Source organism: Mangifera indica, chromosome 4 (genome assembly GCF_011075055.1).
Source record: "Mangifera indica cultivar Alphonso chromosome 4, CATAS_Mindica_2.1, whole genome shotgun sequence".
In the NCBI taxonomy this organism is placed as follows: Eukaryota; Viridiplantae; Streptophyta; class Magnoliopsida; order Sapindales; family Anacardiaceae; genus Mangifera; species Mangifera indica.
Window position 1 is genome coordinate 455,503 of NC_058140.1, and position 21,523 is coordinate 477,025.

The 21,523-nt window shown below is 31.2% G+C and overlaps 1 protein-coding gene across 3 annotated transcripts; it reads right to left on the reverse strand.

Annotated features, from left to right (window-relative positions):
• Positions 1-2,986: 2,986 nt before the first annotated feature.
• LOC123214176 (zinc finger protein BRUTUS-like) lies at positions 2,987-11,428 on the reverse strand. 3 transcript variants are annotated; one of them, XM_044633935.1, is made up of 14 exons: positions 11,379-11,428; positions 10,850-11,173; positions 8,845-9,054; positions 8,096-8,649; positions 7,448-7,673; positions 7,082-7,250; positions 5,747-6,964; positions 5,402-5,573; positions 5,085-5,306; positions 4,869-5,006; positions 3,933-4,167; positions 3,786-3,845; positions 3,632-3,703; positions 2,987-3,541 (listed from the first exon to the last, which is right to left on the reverse strand). In XM_044633935.1, exons 2-14 carry the CDS (start codon positions 11,150-11,152, stop codon positions 3,398-3,400), a joined length of 3,723 nt encoding a protein of 1,240 aa, XP_044489870.1. In that variant the 5' UTR covers positions 11,153-11,173; positions 11,379-11,428; the 3' UTR covers positions 2,987-3,397. The 3 variants fall into 3 exon arrangements, with proteins under 3 accessions (XP_044489870.1, XP_044489869.1, XP_044489871.1); XM_044633934.1 differs by having other exon boundaries at positions 10,850-11,211; positions 11,379-11,396; XM_044633936.1 differs by lacking the exon at positions 11,379-11,428 and having other exon boundaries at positions 8,845-9,041; positions 10,850-10,985.
• Between the last annotated feature and the right edge of the window lie 10,095 nt (positions 11,429-21,523).

The window sequence follows — 21,523 nt, forward strand, 5'->3', positions numbered from 1 at the left end:
TAAAGTGAACTGTACACGTAAGTTCAATCTAAAAACATGTCGCATGTTTCCTGATGTCAATATTTTCACTTTTTTTAAATAATTTTTAAAGTATTTTTTTCTTTAAAAAAATTATTCTTTATATGCAAAAACATTATCCGCTAGTGAATTTAAGAATATTCTATTATTTGAAAAATACTTTTAAATTTATATTTATTTTGCCGACTTTTGGGTGAATCTAATGTGATGTTAGATTTAGTATTCAATTCAAATAAGTTTATTCAAGTTCGAATTTATTGTTTAGTTTGAATAAATTCGAAACGAGTTTAGCTCAAACAAGTTTAAGTTCAAGTTGTTACAAATTCAATATTTTTGAATTCGAGTTTTAAGAGTATTCATTTTATTAAGTTTGTAAGTCAAAAAATTTAATACAAAGCGATGTCATTTTGATCAATATACATTAAAACGATATCATTTTAATATCAAACTAAGTTTAACATTTGATTATAGTTTAAGTTTGAATCGAACTCAAACTCAAACTCGATTTTTTTTAAACGAGTTAAACTCAAACATCTTTAAAATGAGTTCAATGAACTCGAACTCAAGTTCTAGTTTAGTTTTATGCAAAATGAGCTGAACTCGAGTTTAACTTAGCTTGACGTGAATCCAACCGTAGTTAGGAGGATACTAATTTATACAAATAAATTAACTTTTTTCTTTTGGTAGATCTCACCTGTATTTGTTAAACAGGTAAATGCAGGATACAGTAACTAGACTCAACCATTTTACTAGATAAATTAAGGTTTCATAAATTTAACAAAAACTCAAACTTAAACTTTTATTTTAAGGGGTCGTTTGGTTCCAGTTTTTGAAAATTACATTGGTGATCTATCTTTTATTTCCTTGTTTGGTTTGTCAATAATAAAATATTATAGTAATCTTCTATTACCAATGCTGATGTGGCAGGTACTATAGGTAGTAATCTGATTATCACCTTCACCTTAGGTATTTAAAGATTATCTAAGTAATCTTGATTTTATTATAATTATATTATTATTTATTAATTTTTTGTAGACAAAAATTTATTTTTAATTAATATGACAAATAATATAAAAAATATTTAAAAATAATTATATTCAAGGGCATTTAAGTAAAATAATTTACTAGTAATCTTTTATTATATTTAACCAAACACAATAATTATTTATACCTATTAAATTTTATAAAAAATAGTAATCATTTATACCCAGTAATCTTTTAAATAATCTGTCTTCACTAAACGCCCCCTGATAGTTTATAATCATTTATAATTTTTTTATTTTGATAATAAAATATTATCCAAACTAAACACCCCCTGATAGTTTTAATATTTCACTAATTTTACTAATTTTTGAGTCAAATAAATTAACTTGAATAAATCTAATTCAAAATCATTTTAACTATATGATAACATGTTAATTTGTTTATACCCGTAAATATTTAACCACTTGAACATGAAATATTAATGTGTTCGAAAATATCATTAAATTCATCTACAATTTTTGTTGTCACTATTGATTCTAAGAGAAGTTAACCTGTTTAAGGGTGAAACAGATATTTCACTTGTATATGTCAAGGACAAAAGTGGTAATTCACTATTATTTACCTCTGCCTTAAACCATGTTGTTTTAAAATTATGATCTAATTAGTAGTCATTAATTCAAATGGATATTTCCTGTGATATTTATATAAGAAATATAGAATTAACTTCCATGGATTGTTTCTCTTTCTATAAAAGTGAATCGGCAAAAGAATTCAAACTTCCTTTTATCTACCATCAATTTAAATTTTTAAAACTTTACATTTTAAGATTAGATTTGATTCAAACTAAATCTAAGCAAACTAATTTAAGATCAGTTTAAATCTAAATGAGTCAATTTAAATCAATAAGATAAAAACTTAAAAATAATTTAATTTGATATTCAATTTAAATTTAACTTAAATTTGATATATCGAATGGCCCAAGGATGAATTGGTGCAAAAAGGTCACTTTGAAAGTAAAAGAAGGTGAGATAAAGGGAGAAGTCAATGAAAACAAGGTCACTGATAATAGTATTGGGTGTATACCTACATTGGTAATGCTTTTCCAATTGGTTCAAGGTAAGCAGTTGAAGCAATTGCTGGGGGCACATATGCAGTTGTCTGTGCCGTTGGTGGAACCTCATAGCAGAGGGAAGCTAGGTACTATGGTTCAATAGGTGAGGATGCTAGGTTCTCAAATCAGGTATCGAACTCGCTCCCTTTGCCTCTATCTCTACTCCCGGCTCAATCTCAACCTCAAACTGATGTCTCATTGCCTTTGCTTCTACTACCTATGGGTTATCTTTAGTTATGAAGGATGAGGAGCCATTAGTGATCTATAAGGTTAACAAAGTTTTGTTACCTAGATAGTTATTTAAGCTTAAGAAGGAAGTTGTGGTACCAACACCATAGGAGGTTAAACAGTAAAAGCTACAGGAGGAAAAAAGAGGCTGACGTGCTGAAAGATAATTCAATTGATGCAAAGGCCAAAGTTGAGTTAACTTAATTCGAATTAATATTCAACTGGATTTAACTTACATTCAAATTGAACTATCAATTGGATTACTTTATTCAAATTTAACTTAAATTCTCTTTTGACAATATTAACCACACTACTAATACTATTTATCTAAACTTAAATTTGAATCGAATTAATAATGATAGATTCAAATCAAAGTTAAACCAACCCCTATTTGGATTGGGGTGGAAGATTGATTTGGATTGTTATTAGCAAATTTTATTTAAAAAAAAAAATTTGTAAAAAAATGAGATTGATTCATTCAATGGCTAGAAAAATGTTTAAAGGTGAAAGTTAAATGAGAAAATATTAATTACTTCACACAAAAATACCATATCGAAATCTCTCCAAAAGTATTGACAAGTGAAAATATTACCATGGTGACTTTTTAAGAAGAATCCAGACCTAAATAAACAAGGCAAACGAAAGTGAACAAATATTCAATTTCACTATACATTCTTCTTCCATTGAATTATTATTTTGGGAAGAAAGTACCATGGTATGAAGAACAGAACAGCTACACAAAATGGTATTGTACTAATTTAAAAATTTTGAAAAAAAAAAAAAGGAAAATTGAATTGCCTATTATGTTGACATGTGGTCTAGAAAGCATGTAAAACAGCGACTTTGCGGTATTTAAAAAAGGAATAATCTATACATACAACCAAATTTTACTAATTTATACAAACTAATGTGGTAATATATATTTGAGTGATTTCAAAATATGAGAAAAGTAAACAATCATATCACTCAATCACATATTATTACATCAATTTGTATAAAAAAGTTAGTAAAATTTGTTTATACATATAATTCTATTCTTAAACACCTATATCAACATCAATTTGAGGTTGAGCAGTTGGGATTTGTTGTCGAATCCACCTTGATTACTCTGGTATTATATGATCCACAGAATCCACACTTGTGGTAGAGCCAGTGGAAGCGCGCACTTCCCTTCTTATCGCAGTCGTTACACAGGATATCCTGGATCGCCATAATCAGAGTCAATTCTGGAAGGGAAAAAGAAGAAAAGACTGTAGAGCTGAGCAGTTTCAACAATGCCGAATGGTTTACCTGACAGCGATCCCTATATTCTTCTGGAAGCTCCTCTGAAGCCAAAAGTGCATCAAGCATGCCGAAGTAAACCTGTAAATGGGAGCAGAGGGTTTTAGAAACCAAATGATATTTTGCAAAAAGATGATTTAATTTAGTAGAAGAATTTTCTTACCGCCATATCTCCTAAGGATTTGCAACAAAGCGGGCAGATGTAGTGGCTGCACGTGTATGCCTGAAAATATCAAGTGTAAGCCAAATTTAGTATCGATTTCGTAATATTTCTTTCCACATTGAAGGCAAAACACAGAAATGAATAGACCTGAAAGCAAGCCGAATGCATGAAGTGGCCACAAGGAAGTGCTCTGACAGTCGCACTTGATGTGAAGAGAAAATCACAGCATATGGGGCAATTTGTTTCTAGACCTTTCTCTCGGCACTTGTGATCCACTAACTTCATCGCCAGGCAGCAATTGCATGTCATGCAATGAAAAAAATCAACACCAAGGCCCCTCCCAACACGGCATAAATTGCAGAAAGGGCAATGATAAACAACCCTGAAATGAACCGAAAGTGATTAACAAATGGACTAGTGAGGAATGAACTACACAGCAGCTTCAACATAAATTCTAAGACCACCAAGAGTAAATGGGAACTGGATTTATATCCTATAAAGATTAGATTATCAGATTCTTCATATGGTTCACAATAATAAATAATGAGATTATGTATCATCTCTTAAACTTGATACCGTTAAGATCCTAGAGTAAAATCTCTGATTTTATAGGATTTGGTTCTAGGATAAAATCCTAGAATAAACTCTCTGTTTTTATGTTTGTTATTTTCTACTCCTCCTTTCATAGTTTTATATTTAATAAAATTATATACACTTATAATGAATACGAATTTGATACCAATAATAATGCGTCGTCATGAGATAAAGTGGTTTTTGAATTAAGGATAAAATAACACAATTATATGGGAACGTATCATTATTAGTTTCCAAATTACTACTCATGATAAGAGCACATAGCATCTTTCTTTTATATTTGTGTATTCCTAGAATTAAAGGATCTTAATGACCCTTACTATTATAAGCTGTAACAGAAACAACTGTTTCAGATACAACAGTAAGCTACTAACAGCTTCTAAGTTCATACAGCCATATCTTAGTATACTGTATTCTGTTAAGGTTTGAAGTTTAGTTAAATCACCAAGCACTATAAGGTAAAAAGAAAAAGATTCTAAGCACTTGTACCTTTCGTCATCGAAAAATTTGCAGATGGGGCAATAATACTTTGCCATAGAGAAACCACCGCAGGAGGGTGTTGTGCAAACTGGCCCTACAGGTTGAATTTTCAAGCATCGCATGCACATCATTTCAGTAGTAGCCTTTCTGCAATCAAATAAAATACACCATCAAGCATGCAAAAGTCACACAGAATTAAGAAAGCAATAAATGACCAAAAGTTACCTATCCATAGAATGGTCACTGACTTTATCATGGCAAAACCTGCATGTAAACAACTTGCCACAGCAAGCAGCACGAACTTTGCAATTCCTCTTATAATGCTCACATCCAAAAATTCCTTTCTCAAAATCCCGAAATGATGGAGAACAGCCAAATATATCTTCACCATTGGAACATTCATTCTCTCTTGCTTGGAGTGACTTCTGTTGAGAAGCAATCCAGCGACTGACATTGTTTCATGAATAGACGAGTAAATACACGCATAATAATATGCATAAATGCAAAAACAGGATCACAGCATGATGACAGCAGAAACAGACCTGGTCATAAGATTTTGAATAAGATAAGCTTTTCTTCTGGGGTCAAGAGTTGAATCCCGAGAAACTTTTCTTATCTCTGCTTCCAGCTCATTTTGATTCATTCGGAAAATATCATTCCACCCAGGTTTAAAAGTATGATCACTGTGATCCAGGCTTTCATGGACATCAGAGCCTACAGAGTACAAATTGAAGATATATTAGCAAGAGATCATCAAATGTACAATGTTCATAAATTTATTATGTTGCAAATCTCAAGATGCAACAATAAGGAGCACAGTCCATATTTGCATCAAATTAGACAAAAGCAAAGCGAAGAATTAAGAAATTAAGAAGAAAGTCACAAACCAAGTGATGTACAACCCTCTGATGTTGCTGTGGGTGGAGCTGCTGCAGATCCTTCCCACCATTCATTAAGCCACTCACTGAACATTGTGTTTCTGGTTGCCTGCTTCCATGTGTCCATCATTATATTCTGCTCCTCTTGTGTAAGAGCTGATGTCACCCATGGGAGCATTGATTGAAGTACTTCTGCACCCGTAGTACCTATTATACGACCAACAATTTTATCCTGTTCCTCCACAGAAAAATGAATATCAAATAAGGGCCACAGCTCAAGTTCTTCTCGGAAAAGATGCTGATCTAGTGTCACTCTTATGGACTTGCACATGCCCTGAAGCTCAGTGGCTTTCTCATTGTACTTTCTCACAGCTTCATTTCTGGTAATATCATCAGAGAGACTGATATTTAAACATTCATGAAGTTGTGTAAGTTCAGAAAGCGCCGATGAAATATCTTCAAATAATTTCTCCTCCTGCCTATGATCTAGAGTGTAAGAATGACTCACATTATGAAGAGTCTCTTTAGATTCTAATGCTGGAAATACTATGTCATCTTCCGCATTACTATGAGCTCTATATAAACCCTTCAACAGATGAAATCTACCAGTAAACTGTCTAAGAAAACTCTCATTGCAATCATTAAGTTTCCCAGATTCGATGTCCAAATATTCCAAGTCTTTCCGGATGGCTTTATGAAATTTAAATAAATTATCAATAGGTCCAGATGTGCATCCAATGTCTGCTGAACTTAAATCTGTTTCCCAGTTAAAGAGACTGGAGTTAAAGAGACTGGAGTTAAGAGAAGGTGCAGAAGGACCAAAAGACAAGGAACGAAGAGACTTTGCAGCAGCAAGAGAAGTGCCAAGATTACTGCCATTCACTCCTAAGCCAGGGACACAGCAAGATTGATTGCCACAAGATGACTTCTGCTTATTTTCAAACTGTATAGGTGAACAGGCATCACAGTTTCCTAATGGCATCAAGGTTCCACATTTGACTAGCCTTCTATCATCATCTTTTTCATCTTCTTGAAACAATGCGGGCTTTTCCTCAAAAGAAAACATATGACTGCACATGCAGGATGGTTGTTTAATATCTTCTTTGCTTCCTGCCATTCTCGCAGGACAACAACCAATTGCACTTGAAGACAAGCACACATCCCTCGAATGACCTTTGCATGCCCAACCAGAAAAAAGTGTAACTAAAGCCGAATCTGATGCTGGAGCTGCATCAGATAATTATGGCAGTTAGCAACTGACAAAACAAAACAAGCAGCACACAGTGCATAAAAAATTATAATAAATACTAATAAAAAAATTAAGAGTGAAAATCAAGACTGAACCTGCCATATACATATTTTGAAGAAAGGACCTAGCTTCTTCTTCACTCAGTGATCCTACCAACCATGGTAAGACACATTCAATCAATTTCAAGGGCATCACACATAAGCTCTGATAGAGAAGTTCTCTCTGTCTTTTGGGGCTAAAATGTTTCCGAGCAAGTGGAAGAACCTGTTCAAGGCTGATATTAGATGGATTTGACAGAAAACAGACATGCTTGATTGAAGTTTTAAAGTGATAAAAAAGAAGACGACATTAAGGAATTATCGAAGCATTACTAACATGAGGAATAAAATAAATAGTAATTAGACACCCCTCATTTCAGTAAGACTGAGCTACTTGTCATAGAGCAACAAAAAAATGCTCACCTGAACTTCCTCATTGTGGAAGTGCTTCTTTATGCTGGCCATTATAAGATCAGCCTGTGAGCACAATTTTGTGTAGAATTCAGCAGAAGATGAGTTGACTCCAGTACTTTGAATACTTTCTATCAGGCACCTCAGCTTGTCAAATTGAATTTCTTCTTCTGCATGCTCCTGAGCAAATGAGAGTTCTGCATCTACAGCAGGGAATATAACTTTGTCCTCAGCAATACTGCAGTTAGAGAGCACAAGAAGTTTATTTCATAAAATGTAAGCGATTAAAAATATCAACAATTAAGGCATAATAACAATATGCTCTCTCATAATAAAAATACATATATTTCTTTATCCTTTTCTTTTTAATGAGTTATATAAATCCCTCACGGGAGAAGAGAAGTAAGAGAGAGGACAAAGATCCCAAGAAGTTCAAAGCGGTTAAGAAACTAAAGGGACTTTTACTCCATGCCTCCAATACTTCAGAGAGCTAATTGGGGACTAATTTCCATTCCCAGCTTGAGACAGAGTCATTTCACTGTTAGCAGTCCTGGTTTGTGAGAATATTAATTTGATATGCCACTGCTGAACCATTAAACTCAATCCAATTGACAATGCAATGATCACAAGAGCAGAAACATAAAGGAAACAAAAACAAACCTATGAAATATACAGACTTCTGCAATAAATTGCAGCCTCTTGTTGAATGCAGACAAGTCAGAAAAATCTCCAGAAAGTTGAATCTTCCTAGCAGCCTTAGCTATATCTTTTAACTCACATTTTATAGCATTATGCCAAAGCACAATTTCATCAATAGGACTGGACAAACAAGAATTGGCAACATCACAACTCAGCTCCACATATTTCCTTTTAACAGTTTTGGCAGATTCACAAGCAAAAGGTCCCATGTCAGTTTCACAGACCAGGGCACCAGAACCAGTATTTTGGCATCCAGCCTCCCAATTATCTTCACAACTATTATGAGATACTTTTCCTCCTTTCATCCAGGCAAATATAACCTGATGAAGAAGTTTCTCCTTTGGAATTATCCTGCACAAGCACTTTTCCATATCTTGACGTTCATCAGATGATATAGAGGTGGAAAGCCATGGAAGAAACTCAGCCATCATATTAACAGGAATACTGCACAGAAACTGCCAGACTAATGATGCCTGCTCTTCAAATGAAAATTTCTCAATAAGCAAGGGAAAGACCTGCAAATTTCAATTATAAGCAGCTGAGATTCAAATACGTTCAATTAAAGCACTTCAAGAGGTTAAGTACAAAACCAAATAGAAAAAGGTTTGCACTGCTCTGCAAAAGTATTGGGAAAAAAAAACACACACACACACACACATGAAAAGAGAGAGAGAGACCAAGTTATCCCTGCATAATAAACAAATAGGTACCTGTTCCTCCTCCTTGGACATATGCTGGCTAATGGATGTCTGAAGGGCTCCTGTACAAGAGGCTAACTCTCTACGATAACTTTCTTCATTTTGCATACCAGAATTCAGCAACTGAAATAACTGATCAAAAAGAATTGTCTCTCCCTCATGTTCAAGGGAGTAAGTTCTTGCCACATTCTTCACACGTATATCAAGAGCTGGAAAGATAACCTACAATTTTAAGTAGCATATAGGATGACTTCTATTAATTGTAAGGGCATGGGGAATAAAACAACTTCTAACGTCAATTTAAGGATGTAATTTAATAAATATACATGTTTCTTTTCATATTCCATCTCCATTTTGCTGATTGCCAAACCTTTATTTTGTTATCCATTCATGAAGCTCACTAGAAGTACCTAAAATAGAACATAATATCCAAACACAGGAAAAACTACCAGCAGAGCAAGAGCATAACAACAATACATCGCTGTTTTGGAAATTATTTAAATACATTTAACTGCCAATTCTTGAAATTTAGCCATTCAAATAGGTATGAATTGCATTAAAAAATGAACATACAAAATTTTGAAAAATTCAGTCCCATGATTTATAAGTCCAACACAGAAGGTGCAAAAGTGAACCAGCACCCACACTTTTAAGGCACTTTATTTGAGCAGAGGGAATGAAAGGTCAAAATGCAAAACAAACACTAATTGCACCTACTGTTTAATTGAATAAAAAAAACCCACATAAAATGCATTACTGCCAGAAGAGAGTGGAAACTTGAGAAAGTATTGCTATTTTATTGAATGCCAAAATAAACAAGAGCGGTAATAAAACAACAAAAAGAATTTAATCTAATCCATCTGCATTTGAACCTCGCCAAGGGACGATCATTTAATTTTTTTCTCAAAAGAAAAAGCCTTACAATGGAAAAAAACTCTACAAAGCAATGAAAAGCTGTATAAAGTAAATTTGTACATGTATGGTTTACAACATAAGAAGAAACAACAAGAGCTATATTTTCCAGAATTTATTCAAAGTCTTAGTTTTGGGAGATTTGTTGATTGTGTATTTTCTATAAGAAGCACGTATTTTATCTTTTCTTTTTTTCTATTTTCCTCTTTGGTTGCCTTGAACTATAATGATAAATTAACACGGAATGCTGGAACAACAAACATCCCTAAGGAAAATGCTGGAACTGCAAACAATCTCTAGGGATCAGTGGTTCCACTAAAAACCCTTAGTTTTTTCATTGTTGCAAGTTCCACAGCATCCAATTTCCTTTTTTTTTCCTTTTTAACTTCTTTGTCGGTAATCCAACCATAACATAGACTAATACAAATTATAAAAGGAAATATAGTATTATATGGTAATTTAAGTCATTCCAAAAGAACACATCCTAGCAGGACAATTTATCCAGATGTCGGATTGTATGCCATCTGTGCTGATTCTAATAAATAATAAACAGTACTATCCAACAAACAATAATTTTTGAATCTATATTTATGGCCTCTTAATGATGTTCAAAATGATATGCAGTGCAAGATCCAACAACTATCCATTATCCCACCCAGCAGCTTGCGTCCTTCCAAACTGCTCACAACACATGCTAAGTTAAGGTTTCGAAAAAATATACCATCAATCACACGAACACATATATGCAATTCCAACAAAACATAATGGTCTATGAACCTCTCCACCAAACCATGTACTACAAAAGAACAATGTATTGCCACCTGATTGTTTGTAAGTTCAATCAAACATCAACACTTATCCAAACAAATAACATAGCTTCTAACTCTAGCTTTGTATTCTCCATTATCCTCCTACTTCTTATTCAGCAAGTTAAAGTTCGACCTAGAGATTTTTACTTAGCTTAAAAAAAAAAATAGCCAGAAACAATTAATCAAACAATCACTTCAAATTAGTAACGTAAAAATGAAGAGAAAACTGAATTTCACAATTATGAATGAAAATTTCGAAACTACAAGCAGAAAAATAAAAAACGACGACGCATTACCTCGTCTTCTGCATTGCAGTGGTGCTTATAAATCGCGCGAAGGAAGTGATACCGCTCCAACAGGCTACTGATATCACCAACGGCATCCAAATTGGTGGCGAAGGCCATGGCGGCTCGGTGAAGCCCAACGAGCTCGGACTTAATCGCCTTGTGGAAGAACAAGAAGATAAGAATCGGCGATTTCAACACCGAGTTCTTCAAACAAGTTTTGGATTGTGTAGAAGCGTCGATTGGTTTCACCGGACCTGCCATTACAGCCACGCCTCCTACTCCGCCACCTCCGTCCGCAAATGGCGCCGCCATTTGAGGGAGTCAGTTGAAGATCTGTCGATTATGACTCCCAAGTTTAGGTTCACTTATTCCTGTGAAGATTTGATTTTCTTTATCTTGCTTATAATTTTTCTATATATTTTTTAATTTATAGAAAAATTTATTATTTAATTTAGTTTTTCCTTCCTACTTGTCTCGCTAGAAAGGGAAACGGGAGGAAGATAAAAGGGAGTGAGCAAGCAAAAGTACAAGAACTTACAAAGGAGGTTCAATACGGCGGATGAATAAAAGAGTGAATATCCTATTCCCGACCCAACTTTGCTTCAAACATTGTCCACCCACTGAATACAAAAAACCGTACTTTCTCACCTATAATCTGAATAAATACTAATGATATATAATTCATAAGGATAAAATAAAAAAGAATTAAAAAGAACCAAATTTTTTTTATATCTCTCGCCTTAACATTTTAAATAGGTCAAAGGATTTTTTCCCATCCAAAATATCTTGTTTTCTTAAGTTTTTATCCTATATCTTTGAAAATTTCAAACATCCATCTATCCATAGATGGTTAAAATTAGTGATTTTAGAAGCTAAATCATTATTTTATCTATAATATTAAAAATAAACTAAAATTTAATCTATTTTTTCCCTTTAAATTTTAAAAACTAAAAATTTTCCTCTAAACCAAGTTTAAAAAAATGACATTTTCCCCTAACTCAAGTTTTAAAAAATAATATTTTCCCTTAAAGGTTTAGTTTCTAGATCTTTAAATCAAATCTGATGCTATAATCAATGAAAAATATCTCTCAAAGCCTTCTTTCCCTCTGACGGCCAAACTTTTCTCGTTTGGAAGTTTTGATTGCATCGATTGATATCATAAATAACTCTCAACTTCGTTGGAAAGATGAAATTGTTTGTCTTTCCCAATAAAGACAAGAGTCTTGTCTTCATAAGGGAAGGCAAAGACGAGAGATCTTGTTTTTGTCAGGGAAAATAAGATCTCTCGTTTTCGTTAGAGAGACAATGTTTTGTTTGAGAGACAATGTTTCATCTTTTTAGACAAAACATCATCTTCTGTTAGGTTTAAGACTATCGGTTGAAGGGAAAAATGGTGAGAGGCCAACCTCCGAAGGAAAAGAAAGGAGTTGTCACTAGAGAAGCACAAGAGATGGCGTTAAAGTTTGAAAACTAAACCCTATAGAAGAAATGTTATTTTTTAAAATTTGATCTATAAGAAAAGTTATTAGTTTTTAGGGTTTAGAAAGGAAAAAAAAAAAATTTTAAGAGTTAGAGTTTTGTTAACTTTAACTGTTTATAGATGGATAAATGAGATTTTCAAAATTAAGTAATTGAAACTTGAGATGAGAGAATTCTTTGATAGGGAAATAGTCTTTAGGCCTTTTCAATATGATAGATTGACTTTTTACAAGTTTAAAAACCTTAGTTGTTACAAGTGTCACCTCCAAATCCATTAGAACTTCTTCCATAAAAACCATCAAATATGTATTAGACCATTTTATAAGTTAAAAATTTTAATTTAGTCCTTATAATTCAAGTTAACACCCTTAGTTACCATAACAACCATCCATCCGAACTTAAATCCATCAAAACCCTCAAACATGATAGTATTGTCATTTGAAAAGTTATAATTCAATTTTTACAATTCAAATATGAAAACCTAGATGCCATAAACTTCCATTCAAACCCAAATCCCCCCAAACTCATAGTTGTCATGATTGCCACCCACCTAAGCCCTAACCCACCGAAACCATCAATTGTGACAAGTTAGTGTTTTTATATATTTGAAAATATGTAATTCAATTCTTATAATATAAATTTAGAAACTCTAATCATCATAATTGTCACCTATTGAAATATAAACCCATCAAAATTGTCTCTCAACCAAACCCACTAAAACCATCAACAAGAAAAATATAAATGAAAGAAAAAAAGGGTACTAATGACAAATTTGATATATGAATGACTATTTTAAAATTTTTTAATTTAGGACGATATGATAATTTAAAAAAATAAAATAGTTAAAGTGATATAGTAATTTAACTTTCTAGCACTATGTCAAAATTCTTTCATATTAACATGAGTTAGGTTTTGGGGGGAAACTTGATTTATATATTTAATGGGTAAAAGTCTTCAGACAAACCTTGGGGGGGACATCTAAATTCCTCATGTCATTTTATAATGGTCCACGTGGCATCCATCACCCTCTCTGCTCCAACCGTGGTTTTTCAATTGGTCTGAAATGTAACTAAATTTTTAAGTATATTCATTATTAGGCCAAAAGAGTTACTCCCACCTCAAGTTTAACGTTTTCTCAATTATACTCGAGGTTTTAAAAATCTAAACATTCACCTATACGTTATTAAACCTAATTAAAATAGTTAATTATAAGGGATAAAATTATTATTTTACTACTAAACTCTAAAATTCTAAAAACTAATATTATTTTCCTTCCTTAATTTGAAAATCAAACAACTTTCCCCCAAGACTAAATTTAAAAAAAAATCTCTTTTTTTTTTAGTTTTTTCTTCTTTCTCCAACGGGCAAAAGTCGTTCCTATAGTAAGCTAATCTTTCTACCATCTTCTCCTCCCAATGTTGGCCTTTCCACCATAGCAATTTTATAGAATAAAGATGAATTGTTTTCATCTGACAGAGAGATGAAGATGAATTGTCATCTTTGTCTTCGACATCAGAGGAATCTTTTGATGTTAATTATCTACATGAAGATAATGAATTGTTTTCATTTGACAAAATTGCAATGATGGGAATGTTGTTCCATGATAAAAAGAACGAAGATGGTTATCGAAAAAAAGATGAAAAAAATAAGTAAATTTTTCAAAACTTAATTATTGAAAAAAATATATTAATTTTTTAAATCAATGAGGGGGAAATAATATGAGGTTTTATAGTTTAATAATAAAATAATAATTTTACCTTTTATTTTTAATTTTTTGATAAATTTTTTATTATTTATGAATTGATATTTGAGTTTTGGAAATTTCTAAAAAATGTATTGGGAAATGAGTTAAATTTTGGGTGGGAGTAAGCGCTTTGGCCTTATTATTATTGTTACCTTACATCAAGCATAGTATGATTTTAATCACAACTACATCTACATACCTAAATTATCTTCTCTACACAATAATTCTGCACACGTGGCGATAAAGAACTGCATGGCAGGTGCCACGTGAGAAGTGTGAAACATTGACAGAGCCCAAGTGAAAAGAGATTCCATGGGCACGTGTGATTGGCGCGTTAGTGGAGGCTTTCCCCACGCATGAATGTGAACCATCTGGATATGAGGTATGCAGCACACGTGTGGAAAAGTCCACGTCAGCATCCACGGGCTGTGTGGTAGATCAGATTCAGGGTGCTAGCGTGTAGATTTCAAGTCCCTTTCATCATTGCATATGGTCAAATTGAGACAAATTTCAGAAAGCGACTTTGAATAATTAGGTTTACAAATCAAAGATAATTTTCCTTTAGAGCCAAATTAAACTTAAATATAAGATGTTTTAAGTTTAATTTAAATCTATAATAGTTAATTTGAATTTAAATTTATTAATAATTTTTTAAAAAATTATTAAAAAAATATATAATATTATTAATAAAATATATAATATTATAAATGAGATAAATATTTTTATTGAAAAAAATTTAAATCAAACTTAAGTTGAGTTATTGAACTAAACTTTTAATTCAAATAAAAGTAAACATTAAATTAAATAAAACTAGTTTGATTTGAATCTAATCATAATTAGATATATATAATCATGTGTGTTATGGGTATTGAAAAATCAAGTTGCTCACAATTTGACTTATGTCAAGTAGGATTTGGTTTAATTGTTATCTAACTAAATTCAAGATTATTGTTGGTCAATACGGTGAGCTTGTGAGACGCAATTTATATCAAATAATTTTTAAAAGTTTAAAATATTATAATTATATTTTAAATTTTTAAATTTTTGTTTTGAATATAATAATTAATAAATATATGAATTTATAAAATTTAACTAATTCTTTTATTGAATATAAGTTTATCTTTATTTATACACAAATCGAATATGAATTAAGCAATATTCAATGTGAATTGATACGATTTTAGCCCTAGACATCACATCGGTTAGACAGCCTAGTATTTCCATGTTAAATGAGAAAAAAAAATATGAAAAGACCAAAAAATAAGGGCATCAAGGGAGGAACAAGCAAGGTGTGCAAATCGTTCGGTGGCACATGACATGCGTGTGGCGTCACAAGTTTGATTTTATCGGATATCTCACTCATTGCAAGTGTCGTGTTGGGACCAAAGGCCACTTGATTCTTGGCCGTTCGATTCGAGAATCCGCTTTCGCTTTATTGTTAAATGCAACATGAAACTCCCACGGTTACAACGAATTCCATGTCCCCGCTGCCCGCAGACATCACGACATTTGGCATGCCTCAATCATGATGCTAATAAATTAAACAATAAAACTGAACTTTGTATTTTGGTGATATAAATAGATATATTAATAATATATATTATTAAATAATTAAATAATTTAAATTAAAAATAAAATAATATTCAATTATATGATGATATACATGAAATATTTATCTATTTATGCACATAAGATATATACACATAATAATACTCAAAATTAAAATTAAAATTATTTTATTTTTTTCTCATCACAACTTGCATTATATATATCATGACGTTTTTGGAAAAACAGAAATCCTTTGAGTCAGACCGTGCTATGCCGACTTCGATTCAAGCTAGCAAGTTATGTTAGGCCAAGTTTCGTTATAGTGTAAATCTTATAGGTCAACTTAACACGCTAGATAATGAAAGTGTACGTCATAACCCACACTATAGCGAGTGATGTCATATTCAACCCTCAATGGGCCTACACATTAATTTTATTAATAAATAACCTTTTTTATTAAATAATTTTTTTAAATTATGTTTTCTAATAAAAGAAAACATGTTAGGAAATTAAATATTGATTAAAAATAATATAAACCTATTTATAATAAGTAAATTTAGTTATTATTGCCAATATTAGTTGTATGAGACAACTAAAACGTAAGTTTGGATGAAACTTGATACTTGAGCTTTTATTTGTAGTGAGTGAAAGAAGTTGTTAAAGTATATCTTTTCAATGTGGAATACTTGCGTAAAAATGTAAATACAAAAGTGTTGCACATTAAAAAGAGATACTTTAACTTCTTTCTTCCATTATATATAAAGGTAAAATACTAAATTCCAACTAAACTTAAGTTTTGGTCGCCCCACGTAGCTGAGATTGGTCTTAACAACTTAATTCAATTCTTATAAATAAGTTTAATTTTCATTTCTCATCATACTATAACTTCTTTTTATATTTTCCTTTATTATAAAACATAATTTTTTAAATTTAATAATTAATAAGTTAAAATTTATATTTTAATTATTTTATTCATTGCACTTGACCTATTACAGTAGCATGTTGTCCTGGGTTGGGTTGTGTGTTTGGTTTTCAAGTTTAGACATAACCTAGATAACTCACGAAGGTGCGATCTTTTACAATAATAGGTCATACTGGATAACTCATGGGGTTGATTTGTAGCCCAAGCATAGCCCATTGGGCATGCCAAAAGGGGGACCTTCGTCAGCCCCCCCGACTGAAATCCCTTTGCCACGTCTACGTGTAAATATAAGTGTGAAAATAAATATTTAAAGTAGGGTCATATTTGAACCAAACCAACTTGAGTTGAATTGGTATTTAGCTCACTTTGAGTTGAATTTAAAGATTGAATTTTAATTTGGTAGTTTGACTAGAATTCAACTTAAATCTTTTCTAGATGATATTGTTTATCCTATTAATAATACTATTTTATCTCATTAGTGATATTAATCATCTCACCATCGATAACATCTTTAGTTAGCTTAAATAAATTTAAACTTAAATTTAAATTTGTTATTAAAGATGTGAGTCAAACTCGAACTGATTTATATTTGAGTTTAGCTTAACTCAAATCTAACCTTTGTTAGTTGGGAGAACAATGGTAGATAGATTTTGGTTGTTTTTCAAATTTTTAGGGAGAATTTTTGTTATTATATCATATATAAGGGGGATTAAGATCATTAGCGCACTCAACAATTATTTCCTATTACCAAGGTTATATTCAATCCAAACCATACCCAAATAAGGTATGATTTGAAATTTTGATTTCAAAATAACTAATTTAAAATTGATAAATTGATAGTTATATTCGATTAAAAAGTATTGACATTTAATACAAAGTTGACTCAAATTTAAGTATTCAAATCAGTTTGAATTTAACTTGTTTTATAAAAATAAACTAAATTTTTAACTCAAATTTAATGTATTAAATTCGCGCTCAAATTCAAATTTGAGTAACTGAAACCAAATCCAATTCTATCTATTGCCAACAATCAAGAGCGAGATTGATCCATTCTCCATAATGAGGCTCCATTACACGTCAATATTAGACTTTTATGAGTATTATCATCAATACGAGGAAAAGGTATAATATTTGACAAACTAAGTATATTAGAATTGTCGATGGTCAATCGAAGGCCAAGATTAATTGCTAAAGGTTGTTAACAATTCAAAGCATTGCGTGTAGGGCCATTTTTTGTCGAAGTTGCACATCACCAAAACATTCGTAAATTCAACCATCGAATAATTTCAAGCGTTGGTTGGAAAATTGGGATTCAACTGCGTATTTCATCATTGCCTATAATTTAGTTTAAGGATAAATGAGTCAACCTAAATGATTTTTAAAAGTAATAGAGTGAATCAATAAGAGACATATGCGTATAGGACTTATTTTAAAGTCTAAATAAAATCATACTGAAAATTAATTTAAATTTATAAAAATTAATAAATTAAAATTTAAACTTGATTCAAAATAATTTTATTTTAAATTTAAATTACGTTGATTAAAACTTAAATATTTAGATTAACTTACTATTTATTCGAATTTGACCTAGCCTTACTTATTTTATTATTTTTAAATTACTAAGTTTTCTTTTTTAAGAAGAAATATATAATTAATAATTAGTTACTGTTAATTCGTTGTTATTATGTTTTTTTAATTAAAAATAAAATTACATAAATCACTCATGCTAAAATGATCTTTTGACTCATTATGAATATTCTATGACAATGTGTCAAGTATGAACTCGATAAAATCATAATATAATTTGAAAAAAAAAAATTAATAATAAGAATTTCAATCAATTAATATTTATATGGAATATTTGAGTTCTTTTAATTATTTTTATCTGTCACTATTTATTTTTTATGATATGAGAGGAATAATTAAATGTTTTATCATAGTGCAGACATCGCCATGAGGTTTTTTTTTATATTTGACCAAAATCGTTGCCTTAGAGCTGAGGTGTAAGATATCACCTGAATATCAAGCTATTTGGGAGCTATCTACTTAGTTTATATGCTTTGAGTCTGCGTGTTCCTTTCATTTTATTATAACTTTTTTTTAGTTTGTATTTGAGAGTTTGTGTGCTCATTTTGCTTTGTTTTTTGAGTCTCCAATGACTTTACTTAGAGTATTTCCCGTGTATTTTATATATTAATTTTATTTTATAAAATTAATTAATTATTTTCAAAAAAAAGTTAATTTGATAAATAGATTGATATAACGTAACACTTAAATCACAAATTCACTGTTATTCATCTAATCTAACAATTAGTCAATTTGACATAAGAATTAAAATAGATTTTAGTCATGATCCGAGTTAGTTTCACATGGACTTTTGGTTTGATGGATCAATCTGAACCAAATTTTAAAACAATGGATGAAATGTAATTAAGATTAAATTATGAAGGGTGAGTGTGCTATCCATACGTTTGACACGGACGCTATAATTAAGAAATGGTTAAATAAGCTAATGGAAAATCCACCATGGATTAAATTTAATTGCCACTAACTTTGTTAATAATATCAGTTGTCATCTTTCATAATCAGACATTATCATATAATAATAACAATAATAATAATAATAATAATGGTATATTAGGTACCCAACCTATCGGTTGTTCTTGGGATAAATTCAAGTCCAGATACATGGTACTTGATTGACATAATGCAACAATGGATTTTGACATTCACACAATAGTACAAATTATGTGCAGAAAAAGAGTTAGGCGTGGGGAGATTTTTTAGCATAGTTTAGTTTAACGTTCGAGAGCCTACGTCATACTATTCGCTTCAGAAGGATGACTTTGATAGCGTGGATGTAGAGATTATAAAAGAATGTCTTTGTACCGCCGGGGGCGGGGGGGTTGGGTTTTGGGTGCGTGTGTGTGGTGCGGGGTGGTTTGAACTTGACGGAGGAGAGAGATTTTTTTTGAGATGGCCAGACTTGAGGGTCTTGTCGCCTAGACTAGAACATAATGGGACTAATCCTAAAAGCGTGAGAGATATTTGTGTGATCAAGCAATCTTCGTAATTATAAGATTTAGTAGAAATATTATAATATTGTTGATTATAAATTCAAAATTTAATTTTAGACGTTAACCTTTTAAATGATTATATTGAATATACAATCATGGGTAAGATTAATCGGATATTATGTCTGTCCACTAGTTAAAACATAAAGTATTACTATAAGGCTAAAAAGACTATTTCCAACTTAAAGTATGTTGTTTTTTCAAAATTTTTTTTATTAACTTTAAAAATTCTATTTATCTACTTATAGTAGGTTAAAATTAACGGAACCTTAACTTTTAAAAAGTTAATCTCATTTTTCGCTCTAAAAGTTTTAAAACTAATATTTTATCCTCTAAACCAAGTTTTAAAAAATCACATTCCCTTCCTAAAATTTAGTTTCAAAACCACGTCACTTTCTTCAACGCCATCACTAGCCGTCTCTCTCTCCTGATGGTTTGTCTTCTTCCGACAGCCTGCCTTAACTCTACCCTAAGCCCTCCAGCACTAAAAGAAGTCATCTGAAAAGAGAAATCGTCTTCCCAAACGAAGATGAGATGATTTGTCTTCATATGGGAAGACGATTTCTCTTCCCAGATGACTTCTCTTGACGCCAAAGGGCTTGGGGTAGAGTTGAGGCAAGCTATCGGAGGAAGGAAAATCATCGGGAGGGAGAGACGATAGACGATGGTGTCAGAGAAAGTGATAGGATTTTGAAACTACACCCTAGGGGGCCAATGTGATTTTTTCAAATTTGGTTTAGGGGAGAAAAGTTAATTTTTTAAATGTAGGGGGAAAAATGAAATCATATTTAAGTTTATTTTTAATATTAAATATAGAATAATGATTTTGCCCTTAAAATTAACAGATTAAAACAATCACGAGTGGGTAAATAAAATTTTCAAAGTTAATAGGGAAATTTTGGGAAATTAGCATACTTTGGGTGGGAAATAGTCCTTTGGCCTTACCATAATAATAAAGACTTTCTATGTATAAAATTACGCATCTTATTGTGAAAGATAGGGGTGTGTATGATTCAATTTAGTAAAGTTTAAGAGTTTTTTCAACCTAAATTGGAAAAATCATTTGAAAAATTTTCAAATCAGACCAAACTAAACTATACTGAAAAATACGATTTGATCTGTTTTAGATTACAGTTTGAATATATTAAAATTATTCAATTTTAAATATATATTATTTAATAAAATTAAACATAATATAAATATGTAATAATAATAATAATAATAATAATAAAAATAAAACTAACAAAATAAATATGAAAAAATAATTTATATACCTAATTGATTATTGAAAAATTTTGTGAAATATACTTATATATATGTATTTTAAAAAAATACGATTTACAATTTAATTCGATTTTAAAATTGCTTAAATTACAACCTAACTTGAAAACTGCTTTTAAAAAATTTTTCAATCTAAACTAACCCATTTTACAAATTAAATTATAATTTTTAAACAGTTCAATCTGTTTTATAATTTGAATTGAATTATGCACACTTCGAATAAAAATATATTTGTTTGGTTATGCAAGGCAAAGATTCTAAGATCTCCATGCATGTACAGAATTAGAAGGTGGGAAAGAGGGAACAACTGTGAGGGATGTAAGCAAAAATGGCCGATCCTCACCATTTGTTTGAACATGTAGTTGGTTTAGCAGTGAACATGAATGGCGTTCTACTGGTGGAAATTGTGGAGAACTTACGAGTGTGGGTTGACTAGATAATGCACAATGCACCTGTCATTGATGATGATTACTGCCATGGCAAGCACAATTGTAACGTCCGTCACATTCGATAGATGTCTAAATTGTTTTAAAATTAATAAGAAATGAATCTATGAAAAATCATATCCTCTATTTGACTAACTCTAGATGAATATTGTAATGTCGCACCATACACATTATATCAAATATTACAAA